We start from the raw sequence: 13,164 nt of genomic DNA, 5'->3' as shown, positions 1-13,164 counted from the left end.
AAAGAAAAGTTTATTGCGCGAGATTTTCAAAACAAAGAATCATGGACACAAATAGTCAACTGGAGTTTATTAATGGTTATTTGATTGATCTCAGCTTTGTTCTCAGTTTAGTTCTCAGCTCAGTAGTGGGGTCCTTCACCACAGATACCTCTGGCTGACTATTTATTTGTATCCCTATTTTTTTTGTGATGATCATGATGAAAATCAGCACTGATTTTGTAAATCGGCACCGAGAACTAGAAAACTTTTCAAGCTCAAATCGACGCTGATTTTTTTAAAATCGGCGCTGATTTGGAAATCAGTTCCCGAAATCAGCTACATGTGCCCAGCCCTTTAACAAAAAAAAAGCGTATCTTTTACTAAATGTTAAGTTCAGTACTGTCTATCCAATGTACCTACATCATATATATAACCTGCTCTGTGTCGACAAGGTATTCAATCAAAGAGGGTAGCGCCACAGGGAACTTCCAAAACTGTCAAATTGCTCCAATAATATTTCCTTTGAGGCAATTTTTAACGTTTTCCTAGCCGACACTCTAGATCATTTTTAGCAAATGCCCTTTCCTGAACTTTAAGAAAGCAAATTCTGCTTCGTTTGATCGAAAAAACAAAATTTACACTTTATAATGATACAAGTGTCATTAAAATAAATATCCCTGTCTAGGACCGAAAACGAGAGAAATTAAACAGTTTTTTCTAAGGTTCTCGAAAAAGTGGGTGTCAGCTTTTAGTTTTCTGTCGTTTATTCGGATTTCTTTTCTAAACTGAACTGTACAATTAATAGTGAGACTGCTCAATTAATTCTAAATAGTTTGGCCACGCAAACTCAAAAAGCATACAATGGACGAGATAGGGCGATTTTTATAAGGTACCATCGCCTGAAGAACGAACTAGTTGTTCCTAGTTATGTAGTTCCTGTAGTTCCTGAAACAGCAAATGAAAGCTATTTTTCTCCATTTGTTGATACACGTGGTCACTAGAAGTTACTTGCCAAATCATAGTAACTATGGTTACTTTCCAAATCAAAGGAAACACATTGTGACATGAGCAGTGCCGTTCCTAAAGTTGGGGGTGCCCAGAAAAATTTCTTACCGCCCCCCCTCTCCCGACTCAAATATAAGCCTAAAAATAATCAAAGTGATTTTTTTTAAAGTGGGCGACTCCCAGCCGCGGTCCCCCAGTCACGGCGCCCGGGGCAGCTCCCTTGAACGGCTCAGAAGATGAATGTACGTCACGAAACCAATAGCGAATTCTCATCTTAACTACGAGAATGTGGAATTCTGTGACTTTTTTTGTCAAGAAATATCGAAACCGATATCCCTTCCCTTTCATTCAATTTCAGAAGGCTTTTAAGACGGGAGCTTTTTATGTGTGTTTATTTGTTTTTAGTCAGGAACGATGGTACCGAAACAGTGATCATAGAATATGGGGAGATGACTCAGTCTAACGAAAAGGAAAAATTCTAGTGTTCATTTTAAGTAGTAAATTAGACTGTACTACGGGAAAGTGGCATATTTTGCCATTTTGTGGTGTAAAACGACAGTTTTGGCCAAAGAAAGATCAAAACACAGTTGAACAAAGATAAACCATTCATTCTAAAGAATATTTTTCGACTAAGCCTTAATATTTGTACTGCTCGGCGAGAGCTCTCCTCTCATTGCAGAACTATTTTAAGTATAACATAAAGTTCACAATCATACGCTTACCTGCTCCGAAAAATGAGGGGATATCCCCTATCAAAAATATTTTTCAGAGAAATCCTCTTGAAAACCATTAAAATATGGCACTAAAAACTTGTCAATGGATAGTTGAGTCTGATCAAATTTATTCCGAACACAATGGGGACCACAACCCCTGACCGAAACTGCGAGGGTATTTGTTAATGTACATCCCAAGTGTAAATTAACACATTCTATCAAATCAACACCAGGGCTGTGGAGTTTAAAGTTTTAGTAAATTTTTGCTGAATGGAGTCAGAATAACAGAAATAATGTAAGACCCTTTGGAGTCGGAGTTGGAGCCAGAAGTTATGGAAACACATAACGGCTGGAGTCAAGCCAAACACTCCTAAATACTGCTAAAAAGCGGCAATAATTTACAAAATTATTATTGTGGGCTAATTATAGACTAGACTATAATTAGTCTACAATATTACTTTTCTGCATTTCTCTCATGAATATAAATTTCTCCCATTTATTTCTGGAGTAAATTAGCAGGAATGTTGAAGTCGGAGTTCATACTTCTTCGAAGAAAATGTTAAGAGCAATTATGTTTAAAGTTTCAGGAGTCGGAATCGATGGCAAAGCGGACCGACTCACAGCCTTGATCAACACTGAAGCCCATATTATCAGTCTTATATCCCTGGAGTTTAGTTCCAGCCTCAGGGGCATCAATTGGGGCTGGATATTACAGAAATTGAGACGGAACTTTTGTTACTGCAATTTCAAACTAACATAGTAAGCTATTACTTTCAATGATCAAAACACGCTGATGATGTTTATTACACATTTGCACTGTTTACACATCTTAACATCAAAAGTTCCATCATTTTGCATTTTAAGATGCATCAAAGTTCGCATCAGTTGTATACAATCACGACCGGAGAAACATTGGCTCAAAGGCTCGGAATCAGCCACCTGTCCATAACACACAGCCAATATTTTCTCCTCCCATTACTCCTGTTCACTGTTGCCTTTTGTCATAACCCACTGCCATCCTCAATTCATTAACTTACCAGTGGCAAGTTGTCTTTTTTCACGAACTGAAAATCACACTCGTTTTCTTGTTTTTTTTTTTTTAAATTACATTTTTGTAAATTTTCTCGTTTTTGTCAAACTTAAAAAACCTCCACAGTACAGTGGCGGATCCAGGGAGCGAGGGGGGCGCCCCCCTAGCGTAGTCTAAAGTAGTGTAATTTACTTGATTAACTCAAGTTTGCGTTAACTAAACTTGCTCCTACCGCAAGTTTAACGGATCAACCCATTTTGCCCCCCCTTCTAAAAAAATCCTTGATCCACCCCTGTCACAGTATGTTTTGAAAGTCTGCCAGCATTAGTTTTTTACCATTCATTATGCATGAATAGATTGAGAGTTTGGAATGGCGAACTGAGCGACCAAGAAGCTTAACTCATCCTTTTTAATATACCTTTCTGCAAAACCTGATCTGTAGCTGAAATTGACACTGATGTAAAAAAGAAACGAAATCCAGTGGCACCATCTGATGCCGGTGTGCATAACTTTTCAGAAAAATACTTTCTACTAAGGCCACCCCCCCCCCCCAATGCACTAATATTGGAATCTTGGCTTTGAGTGGTACAAGAGAAATATCGACAAGCAAGGCCGTATTCAGGGGAGGAATTTAGGAGGGTTTAACCCCCCCCCCCCTGAAATGTTTGTCCGACTCATAAAAACGTAATAAAATACATAAAACACATTTTGATGCGTTTTCTGGGTTTTTTGTATCCCCCCGCCAAAAAAAAAAAAAAAGGTATGGCCCTGCCTACAATGTCAATTACGACTAGTAATACTTCTATTAACAAGTAGCGCCACTTAAGGTCAAAGCAACACCGAGTATTATTTAGCCTACTTCCAGCATATTCGAGCACGGGACGCGGAATATATTTGGACCGTAAGTCGTCAGATTCTTGTGATCACCTAGCTTTACCCACCCTAAGTGGCTATTTGTCTTAAAGTACCAACAACCATGAAAATGACATCTGTTTTTTTCGAATTGGTTAAGCAGAAACTTATACAACCTTATACGAACGCATATCTTAATAAAATAAGAAAAAATCGCAAGTTCGTTATTTTTAAAAGACCTCCACTTGCAGTTAGGCAGATTTTTGGTAGGCTTGTAGCCAAATATGAAAAGAAACATAAATAAAAAATCAGCAGAAAATAAGCTAAAAACATAAGACATCAACTAGCATGAGAAGGTATAGTTGTCCTTGGGAATAAAAAAAAAACTGTTCATGTTTGAATTTTTATGAACCAAAGGGTAGTCAAATTTAACTAATTAGTTTTGCTGATTTATTTTCCCGAATCAACACGGCAACACTGACAAAATATTTTATTGCCCTACAAACTTCACAATCCCTAACTAGAATCACCAATTCAGAGTTCCAGCTTCAGGAAAAATTTTCTTCTTTAAAAAAAAAAACAGGCCAACAGGACTTAATTTAAAAAAAATAAGCGAAAATTAATTAATTAAGCTTTAATTTTTTCAAAGAAAAGCAACAGGCAAATACCGCTTACTTTCTTACAATATTTTAAAGAGTTCATTGAAATCTTCAAATAGCAAAATTCTTTAGATTCTATGATTCGAAAAATTTTAATAGCATATTTCGGAAAAAAATCATTTCAGTCAAAACCTTAATCTAGTTCAAAATTTAAAAAAAAGTAATTTCGAAAAAAGAAATATAATGTAGATACATGATCAATTTCCATGCATATATTTAAGCTTCCTTTAATGGACTTCAATTAGGAAAACAATCATTAACTATTATATTCATTTAATTCAATCATTTAATTCAATCATTAACTATTATAATCATTACTATTATATTACTATTATAATCATTAACAATAATTAACATTAACTTAATCATTAGCTATCTTGTTTAACAACAGATAAATTTAAATTCGGAACAAAAAATTATTTGAACAGACTAAATTTAATATAAATATAATATAAATTTAATATAATATAAAACTAAATTTAGAGACCAAAAATTATTATAGGACTTAAAAAAAAATTGATTACTTGCTATCCTTATAATATATCCTAGGGAAGAGAATTACGTAGATTTTTGGAAGGAGGGCCAAAAAAATATTTTGCAATTTGAATAAGAAGCACCCTGGGTGCTGGGTGCTAAAAAAAAATATTTTGCAATTTCAATAAAAGAAGCACCCAGAAATTCAGGAAAACTTAGGAGTTGCGGCGGCCCAGGTACCGTAAAACCCTCCACCCTGTCATACGGATTATTATTATTAAGTTAAATTACTTACCAATTTTGAAATCCTTGAGCGTATCTGATACTTTGTCTTTCATTTTTATAAGCGACTCTCTATACGAATCTAAAGACTCATCACTGGGAAAATAACCTCGTACATTCAGGGAATCTAGTTTATCTTTCCACTCATCATATGACTGAAAATAAAAATAATAAGGAATAAAGATATTATAGATAATAAATATTATTAATACAGGACAATTGGAAACGACAGTTTTCAGTATTAAATAAAAATACTAAAAATATTAAAATAAAATATTATATCATAAAAGTTTTTTTAAGCACTTTTATCTCCAAATGCAACAATAACTAACCTATTAATTCTGGCAAATTGCCAAAAGAACTTCTGACTCTATGTCAACCTTGGTTAATTCCGTATTTGCCAAGTATATGCTTGAATTAAAGTTAGAGATTTGAACGTCCATTATGAGCTAGTCCCATTCTTAGAATTACAAATTTTAAGCAATAATTAGGCTTAAGAACAACTAGGAATCATATAATTTTTTTCGATTTTTAAACTATTTTATTTAAACTCTAATTGTTTTGATAATCGAACAAGGAAGACCAAATACCAGTTTTTAAAGTAATGCTAAATGTTGTTTGGAAGATTGGTTTGGGGTGGTACAGGTAGGATTGGTAGGTAGGTGTTGTTTGGAAGAATGGTGGTAACATGAAATAATACAAGCGATAATTGTTGGTATTTAGTTTAGCATAGAGCAAGTAGGGCGAAAACGGATTACTAAGTTAATCAATAACTAAAAAAGATCAACTATAAGTATGGAACAATAGTAAAGCTTAAAATGATCCGAAAGTATTCCGCTCTTCACATTAAAGTAAGTTTTTCAAACACTTTAAAAAAGCTTCTTATTCCGATTAAACGGCTCGTGTGTCTCCGAAGTCGTTCTTAAAGAATTGGGACGAATCTCAAACTTTACTCTAAAGAGCGAGGTACTGAGGAGCGGGCAGTACCTCTGATTTAAGGACTTATTTCTTTTCGTTTTAAGCTTTAATGTTGCTCCTTACTTTCATTCGGAAAACTTGTTTTTTTGTTTAATTTCTGATCTTTTTCCAAATACTACCGGGAAATTCACCTCCCCCTTTCATGGAAAATTTACCGCGAAAAATTCCTCGACGGAAATTTCCTCCCGTGTAAAATTTCCATTGGACAAATCTATCGTTGCTGAAAAATTCTCCGTAAAAATTACATGGACAGTTCCGCTTGGCTCCTTATTCTAATTTCATTTGAAAAAAATAAATCTTTTTATTTATTCAATTTCTGGTGGTTTTTGAAATTACACTCCCCCCTCATTGGAAATTTTCTCCTGTGGACGATTCTTCCACGGAGGATTTCTGTTGCGGAAAATTCCCCATTGAGAATTGATCCCTCAAAAAATCCCTTCCTCCATGGAAAAATCCACCAGCTAACTGTAACTACGCTGAAAAGAATTTAATATAGTAATTCTGGGAAATTTCCCCAGTGTAAGATTTCCCATGGAAAGTTCACCCCCAAAAGATTCCTTCCGCACGGATATTCTCCCCATGGAAAATTCCCCCTCCTGAAAAATGGCTGTAAACATTCCAATATCAAATACTATATGTAAATAATGGGGAAATTTCATAAGTTACAGCCATTATTTACTATATGTAAATAATGGGCAAATCCCCAGAAGCGTAATTATTGGACCTTTCAACTATACTAAATCAAAATTTTGGTCAGAGGACTTTATCAAAAAGGGGGTGTTGGACAGGGCTGGTTGCACTACAATCTTTTTGGTCATTTAAAAAGGGCACTAGAACGTTTAAATGAGACCTCTCTCAATCTTCTAGGACCATTGGTTCGATACAATAACCCCTGGGGAAAACAAAAAAAAAGTAATAATCCAAAATTAATACGCAACCAAGATCTTTCCTCTGAAAAAAAAAATTCTACATTTTTGCAGATGGTAGCTTGAAACCTCTATAGGTTTTGGTTATTTTTGGTTACTATTAGGTCGAGTTGCTCCTTGCTTATAGTTTGTTACCACGACCTGTTTGACTACTCAAAAAAATTGAAATTTTTAAGACAAAAGCTGAAATCGTGCAGCAATCCTACCAAATAGTTGTAAATTATGACTAGAACGCTCCACGCCTTCATTTTATTGTATCCGGTTAAGCAAGTAAAAAGTTTATTTTTCAATGCTAGGTGCATTTTCATGGGTACGTTTCAATCCAGATGAAAAAATTATTTCAAATTCTGATTTCTATCTTTTAAAGCTTATCAAAAATATGCCTTCTAACAGAATCTTTTGAGTCACTAACTTATTCCGTATTAAAATTATTCCGTATATGAGGGACAGTTCCCTCCTCAACCATCACTCTTTATGCTGAAGTCTTTAAGTTCTTAAAGAAATACTCTATACTCCCCTTCAAATTCAAAGGCCCTTGTATTTAAGCAGTCTGTCTTAAAGAATTACGTAAAAAGTCAAACTTCAGCGTAGAGAGCAAGAGTTGAGGAAGGAGCTGCAACTCATCATATACTAAATAATTTTTTTTCGTTTTAAGTTTTTATGCTGCTCCTTAGTTTCAGCTTAGAAAACTTGATTTTTAAAAATTTAGTTTCTGATGGTTTTTCAAATCATACCAGAAAATCCTCTCAATCTCTGTGGAAAATTTCCTCCCAAAAATACCCCCATGAAAAATTCCTCCGGTTGAAAGTTTCCCCACCTAAACCCCTCCCCCCGGAAAATTCCCGCCGAACATTTTCCTCCCCGCTCAAAATTTTCCCCGGAAGATTTCTTCCACATCTAGAATTGAGAAGCCAAGGAGAAAACAAGAAAAATAAAAAGTATTCTATATTTGAATTCCGTAGAATTCCCCGCCCTGTAAAATTCCCCGGAACCTTTTTTCCAGCGGAAAATTCTCCAACGAATAAATTCCGAAGATATTCCATTATCAAATACTGTACGTAAACAATGCGTTAATTGCATCACTTGCAGCTCTTTCCTCAGGGGCTGTTGGGGGTCATTACATCCCCAGAGGAATAGTTATTGGATCCTTAAACTATGTTGAATCAAATGGCTATCTCAACATTTTGGTTGCATTTCTTTTGGGAAAAGGGGCATAGAAGAGGGAATAGTTGCCCTCCAATCTTTAGATATTGATTTTGGCACTAGAGATATTGATTTCCGTACGAACCAGCCCTCTCTCGATCTCTAAGGACCATTTGTCCCATACAATCAACCCTGGGAGAAAAAGACCTCTATAGTCAGAATTTCTGATATGCTAAATCTGATGATGTGACTTTAATTAAGATCATTTGAGTTTTTGGGGGTGTTTCTCCTTTTTTTAAAAATCAGGCAAATTGTCTCAGGCTTATAGCTTTTAATGGGTTGCATTAAACTTAATGAATGTATATATTTAGAATCAGCATAAAAAAAACAATTCTTTCGACAAATCAGTTATTATCAAAATTCTGTTTTTAGAGTTTCGGTTACTATTTGGCCGAGTTGCTCCTTACCTACAGTTTGTGGCCATGAACTGATTGAAAGACTGCTCTAATAACCAACATTAACATGAATGATCTGTAGGATCAGCAATGACCTTGATCAATTAGAACCCCCCCCCCCTCGAAAACAATTTAGGTCCTTGAGGAAATGGGCTAGAGAAGAAGCGGAGAAAGACACTAGCTCTGAAAAATGTTTCTTGCCTGATAGATTTGTTTATTGATCATTTTATAGCTGGATCTTTCTTTTTTATTCGCTTTTCTCAACAATATTTGAACCTAATAAAAGTATACATCAGAATTTTTGCTTCTTAGCTTAAACCTATGCAGGGCCAGATATAAAGCATTGACGCTTTTATCATAGGCAACGCGCTAGCGCTGCCTAAGTAAAGAACGATGTGGGTACAATGTGTTGTTTTTTGGTTCTTTATACCCGGGCACTTCGTATCGAAGGAGTTTGAAAAGGGCTCATTTCTTTGAACTTTGAAAATGGCTCATTCGATTGGAAATTGGAGTGGCTAGTGCCCTTTTTAATAGTCGAAAGTGATTGGAGGGCAACTAGGCCCCCCCCACCCACGCCCATCATTCCCCCAAACACATCCAATCAAAATTTTGACTTTATTTTCAGATAGAAAATATGTTTTGAACAGGACACTCGCCTAAAACCCTCAGGGCAAAGGTTTTAAGTTGTACCCGTTGTGCATATATGTCTTTTATAGATGGCATTGTCTTAGAACCTTCAAAAAAGGATAATTCGATTGGCAATTTAAAGGGCTAGTGACCTTTTTAATAGTCGAAAGTGATTGGAGGGCAACTAGCCGCCCCCCATGCCCATTATTACCACAAATACATCCAATCAAAATTTTGAGAGAGCTATTTGGTTCAGTGTAGTTGGTTTCCAGATATAAAATATATTTTTGAGGAGGACACTCCCCCACAACCCTCAGGGCAAGGGTTTTAAGTTATGCCCTGGGGGTATATAAGGTTTTTATGGAAGGCTTTGTCGTAACAACTTCAAAACAGGTTCATTCGATTGGGAATTCAAAGGGCTAGTGCCCTTTTTAATAGTCGAAAGTGATTGGAGGGCATCTAGCCCCCCCCCCCACGCCCATCAATCCCCCAAATACATCCAATCAAAATTTTTAGATAGCCATTTTGTTCAGCGTAGTTGATTTCCAGATAGAAAATATGTTTTTGAGGAGGACAATCCCCCACAACCCTCGGGGAAAGGGTTTAAAGTTAGGCCCTGGGGGCATATAAGGTTTTTATAGAAGGCGTTGTCGTAGAAACTTCAATAAAGGCTCATTCGATTGGAAATTCAAAGGGCTAGTACCATTTTTAATGGTCGAAATTGTTGGGAGGTCAACTAGCCCCCCCCCACGCCCATCATTCCCCCAAACACATCCAATCAAAATTTTGAGATATCCATTTTGTTCAGCGTAGTTGTTTTCCAGATAGAAAATATATTTTTGAGGAGGATACTCCCTCAAAACCCTCAGGGCATGGGTTTTAAGTTATGGCCTGGGGGCATATAAGGTTCTTATAGAAGGCGTTGTCATAGAAACTTCAAAACACGCTCATTCGATTAAAAATTCAAAGGGCTAGTACCCTTTTTTAATAGTCAAGTGATTGGAGGGCAACCAGCCCCCCCCCCAAGCCCATCATTCTCCCAAACACATCGAATCAAAATTTTGAGATAGCTATTTTGTACAGCATAGTTGAGTTCCAGATAAAAAATATGTTTTTCAGGAGGACACTCCCCCACAGCCCTCAGGGCAAGGGTTTTAAGTTATGCCCTGGGGGCATATAAAGTTTTTATAGAAGGCGTTGTCGTACAAAATTCAAAAAAGGCTCATTAGATTGGAAATTCTAAGGGTATAGTGCCCTTTTTAATAGTCGAAAGTGATTGAAGGGCACCTAGCCTCCCAACTCCTATCATTCCCCAAACACATCCAATCAAAATTTTAAGATGGCCATTTTGTTCAGCGTAGTTGTTTTCCAGATAGGAAATATGTCTTTGAGGAGGAAACTCCCCAAAACCCTCAGGGCAAGAGTTTTAAGTTATGCCCTGGGGGCATATAAGGTTTTTATAGAAGGTGTTGTCGTAGAAACTTCAAAACACTCATTCGATTAGAAATTCAAAGGGCTAGTGCTCTTGTTAATAGTCAAAAGTGATTGGAGGGCAACTAGCACCCCTCCCACGCCCATTATTCCCCCAAACACATCCAATAAAAATTTTGAGATAGCCATTTTGTTCAGTGTAGTTGATTTCCACATAGAAAATATGTTTTTGAGGAGACTCCCCCACAACCCTCGGGGCAAGGGGTTTAAGTTATGCCCTGGGGGCATATAAAGTTTTTATAGAAAGCGTTGTTGTAGAAACTTCAAAAAAGGCTCATTCGATTGGAAATTCGAAGGGCTAGTGCCATCTTCATTAATTGAAATTGATTGGAGGGCAACTAGCCGGGGGCCCCGCCCTTCATTCCCCCAAACATATTCAATAAAAAATTTGAGATAGCCATTTTTTGCAGCGTAGTTGATTTCCAGATAGAAAATATATTTTTGAGGAGGACACTCCCCCACAACCCTTAGGGCAAGAGTTTTAAGTTATGCCCTGGGGGTATATAAGGTTTTTAAAAAGGCGTTGTCATAGAAACTTCAATAAAAGCTCATTCGACTGGAAATTCAAAGGGCTAGTGCCCTTTTTAATAGTCAAAAGTGATTGCAGGGCAACGAGCTCCCCCCCCCCCCCACACCCGTCATTCCCGGAAACACATCCAATAAAAATTTTGAGATAGCCATTTTGTTCAGGGTAGTTGATTTACAGATAGAAAACATATTTTTGAGTAGTACACTCCCCCACAACCCTCAGGGCAAGGATTATAAGTTATACCCTGGGGGCATATAAGGTTTTTATTGAAATCTTTGTCGTAGAAACTTGAAAAAGAGCTCATTTGATTTGAAATTCAAAGGACTAGTGCCCTTTTTAATAGTCGAAAGTTATTTGAGGGCAGCTAGCCCCCTCTCACCCCCACCTTTCCCCTAAACACATCCAATCAAAATTTTTAGATAGCCATTTTATTCAACGTAGTTGAAATTTTTGTATATTAGGTCTTTAAGGATGACAACCCCTCCCCTTCAGCCCTCAGGGCAAGGGTTGTAAGTTATGCCCTGGGGGCCTATAAAGTTTTTATTGAAAGCGTTCTTGAAGAAACTTTAAAAGGGCTCATTCAATTGGAAATTGAAAGGGCTAGTGCGTTTTTTAATAGTTCAAAGTGATTGGAGAGCGACTAACGCCCCTCTCACGCCCACCATTTTCCCAAACACATCAAATTAAATTTTTAAGATATCCATTTTGTTCAACGTATATAATTTCGGAGACTACTCTGCCTTTCCATGACGATAAAATAAAAGTCCAAAATAGGGATAAAATGCTTTTTAATAGACAGTGTATAATAAATTCTACTGATGATGGTCACTGCATATGTGACCAAAATATCTGGTATTTTTAGTAAAATGTATTATACACTGTCTATTAAAAAGGATTTTATCCCTATTCTTTTTAACTTTTATTTTATCATTTTGTTCAACGTAGTTGAAAGTTCTGGAAATTTTGTCTTTTAGGATGATAACCCCTCCCCCCTCAGTGCAAGGGTTGTAAGTTATGCCCTGGGGGCATATAAAGTTTTTATTGAAAGCGTTGTTGTAGAAACTTCAAATGGGCTCATTCGATTGGAAATTCAAAGCGCTAGTACCCTTTCTAATAGTCCAAAGTGATTGGAGGGCAACTAGCCCCCCCCCCCAAACACCCATCATTCCCCCAAACACATCCAATCAATATTTTAGATAGCCATTTTATTCAACGTAGTTGAAAGTTTTGGAAATTAGGTCTTTAAGGATGAAAACCCCTCCACCCCCACAGCCCTTAGGGAAGGGCTTGTACGCTATGCCCTGGGGGCGTAAAAGGTTTTTATTGAAAGCGTAGAAACTTAAAAAGGGATCAATCAATTGGAAATTGAAAGGGCTAGTGCCTTTTTTAACAGTAGAAAGTGATTGGAGAGTGACTAACGCCCCTATCACACCCACATTTTCCCAAACACATCCAATTTTGAGATCTCCATTTTGTTCAACGTAGTTGAAAGTTCTGGAAATTAGGTCTTTTAGGGTGATAACCTCAGAGCCCTCAGTGCAAGAGTTGTAAGTTATGCCCTGGGGGCATATAAAGTTTATATAGAAAGTTGTTATAGAAATTTCAAAAGGGCTCATTTGATTGGAAATTGGAATTGCCCTTTTTAATAGTCAGAAATGAGTGGAGAGTAATTAACCCCCTCTTTTGCCCACCATTTTCCCAAAAACATTCAGTCAAAGTTTAGAGATAGCCATTTTGTTCAATGTAGTTGAAAGTTCTCGAAATTATGTATTTAAGGATGACAAACCCCCAGAGGCCAAAGGGCAAAGGTTGTAAGTTCTACACTGGGGGCATATAAGGTTTTTATAGATAGAGTTGTCGTAAAACTTCAAATGGGGCTCATTCAATTCAAAATTGAGAGGGCCAGTGCCCTTTGTAATAGTCAAAAGTGATTGGGGGTAACTAACCCCCCTCTCATGCCCTATCTGGTAATCAACTTTGCTGAACAAAATGGCTATCTCAAAATTTTGATTCGATGTGTT

The 13,164-nt window shown here is 36.8% G+C and overlaps 1 protein-coding gene across 1 annotated transcript in view; it reads right to left on the bottom strand.

Annotated features, from left to right (window-relative positions):
- LOC148940298 (dynamin-like GTPase OPA1, mitochondrial) overlaps positions 1-13,164 on the bottom strand; it is a 173,823-nt gene that overhangs the window by 156,554 nt on the left and 4,105 nt on the right. Inside the window, 1 exon segment of the mRNA XM_089106123.1 lies at positions 5,008-5,149. Within this exon segment, the coding sequence (XP_088962249.1) occupies positions 5,008-5,149 (142 nt within the window).

The sequence above is a fragment of the Artemia sp. Qi Xiang Cuo genome, chromosome 20, assembly GCF_049724085.1.
Source record: "Artemia sp. Qi Xiang Cuo chromosome 20, ASM4972408v1, whole genome shotgun sequence".
In the NCBI taxonomy this organism is placed as follows: domain Eukaryota; kingdom Metazoa; phylum Arthropoda; class Branchiopoda; order Anostraca; family Artemiidae; genus Artemia; species Artemia sp. Qi Xiang Cuo.
The sequence above is the reverse complement of the archived record's forward strand: the minus strand, read 5'-3'. Positions and strand labels throughout refer to the sequence as shown.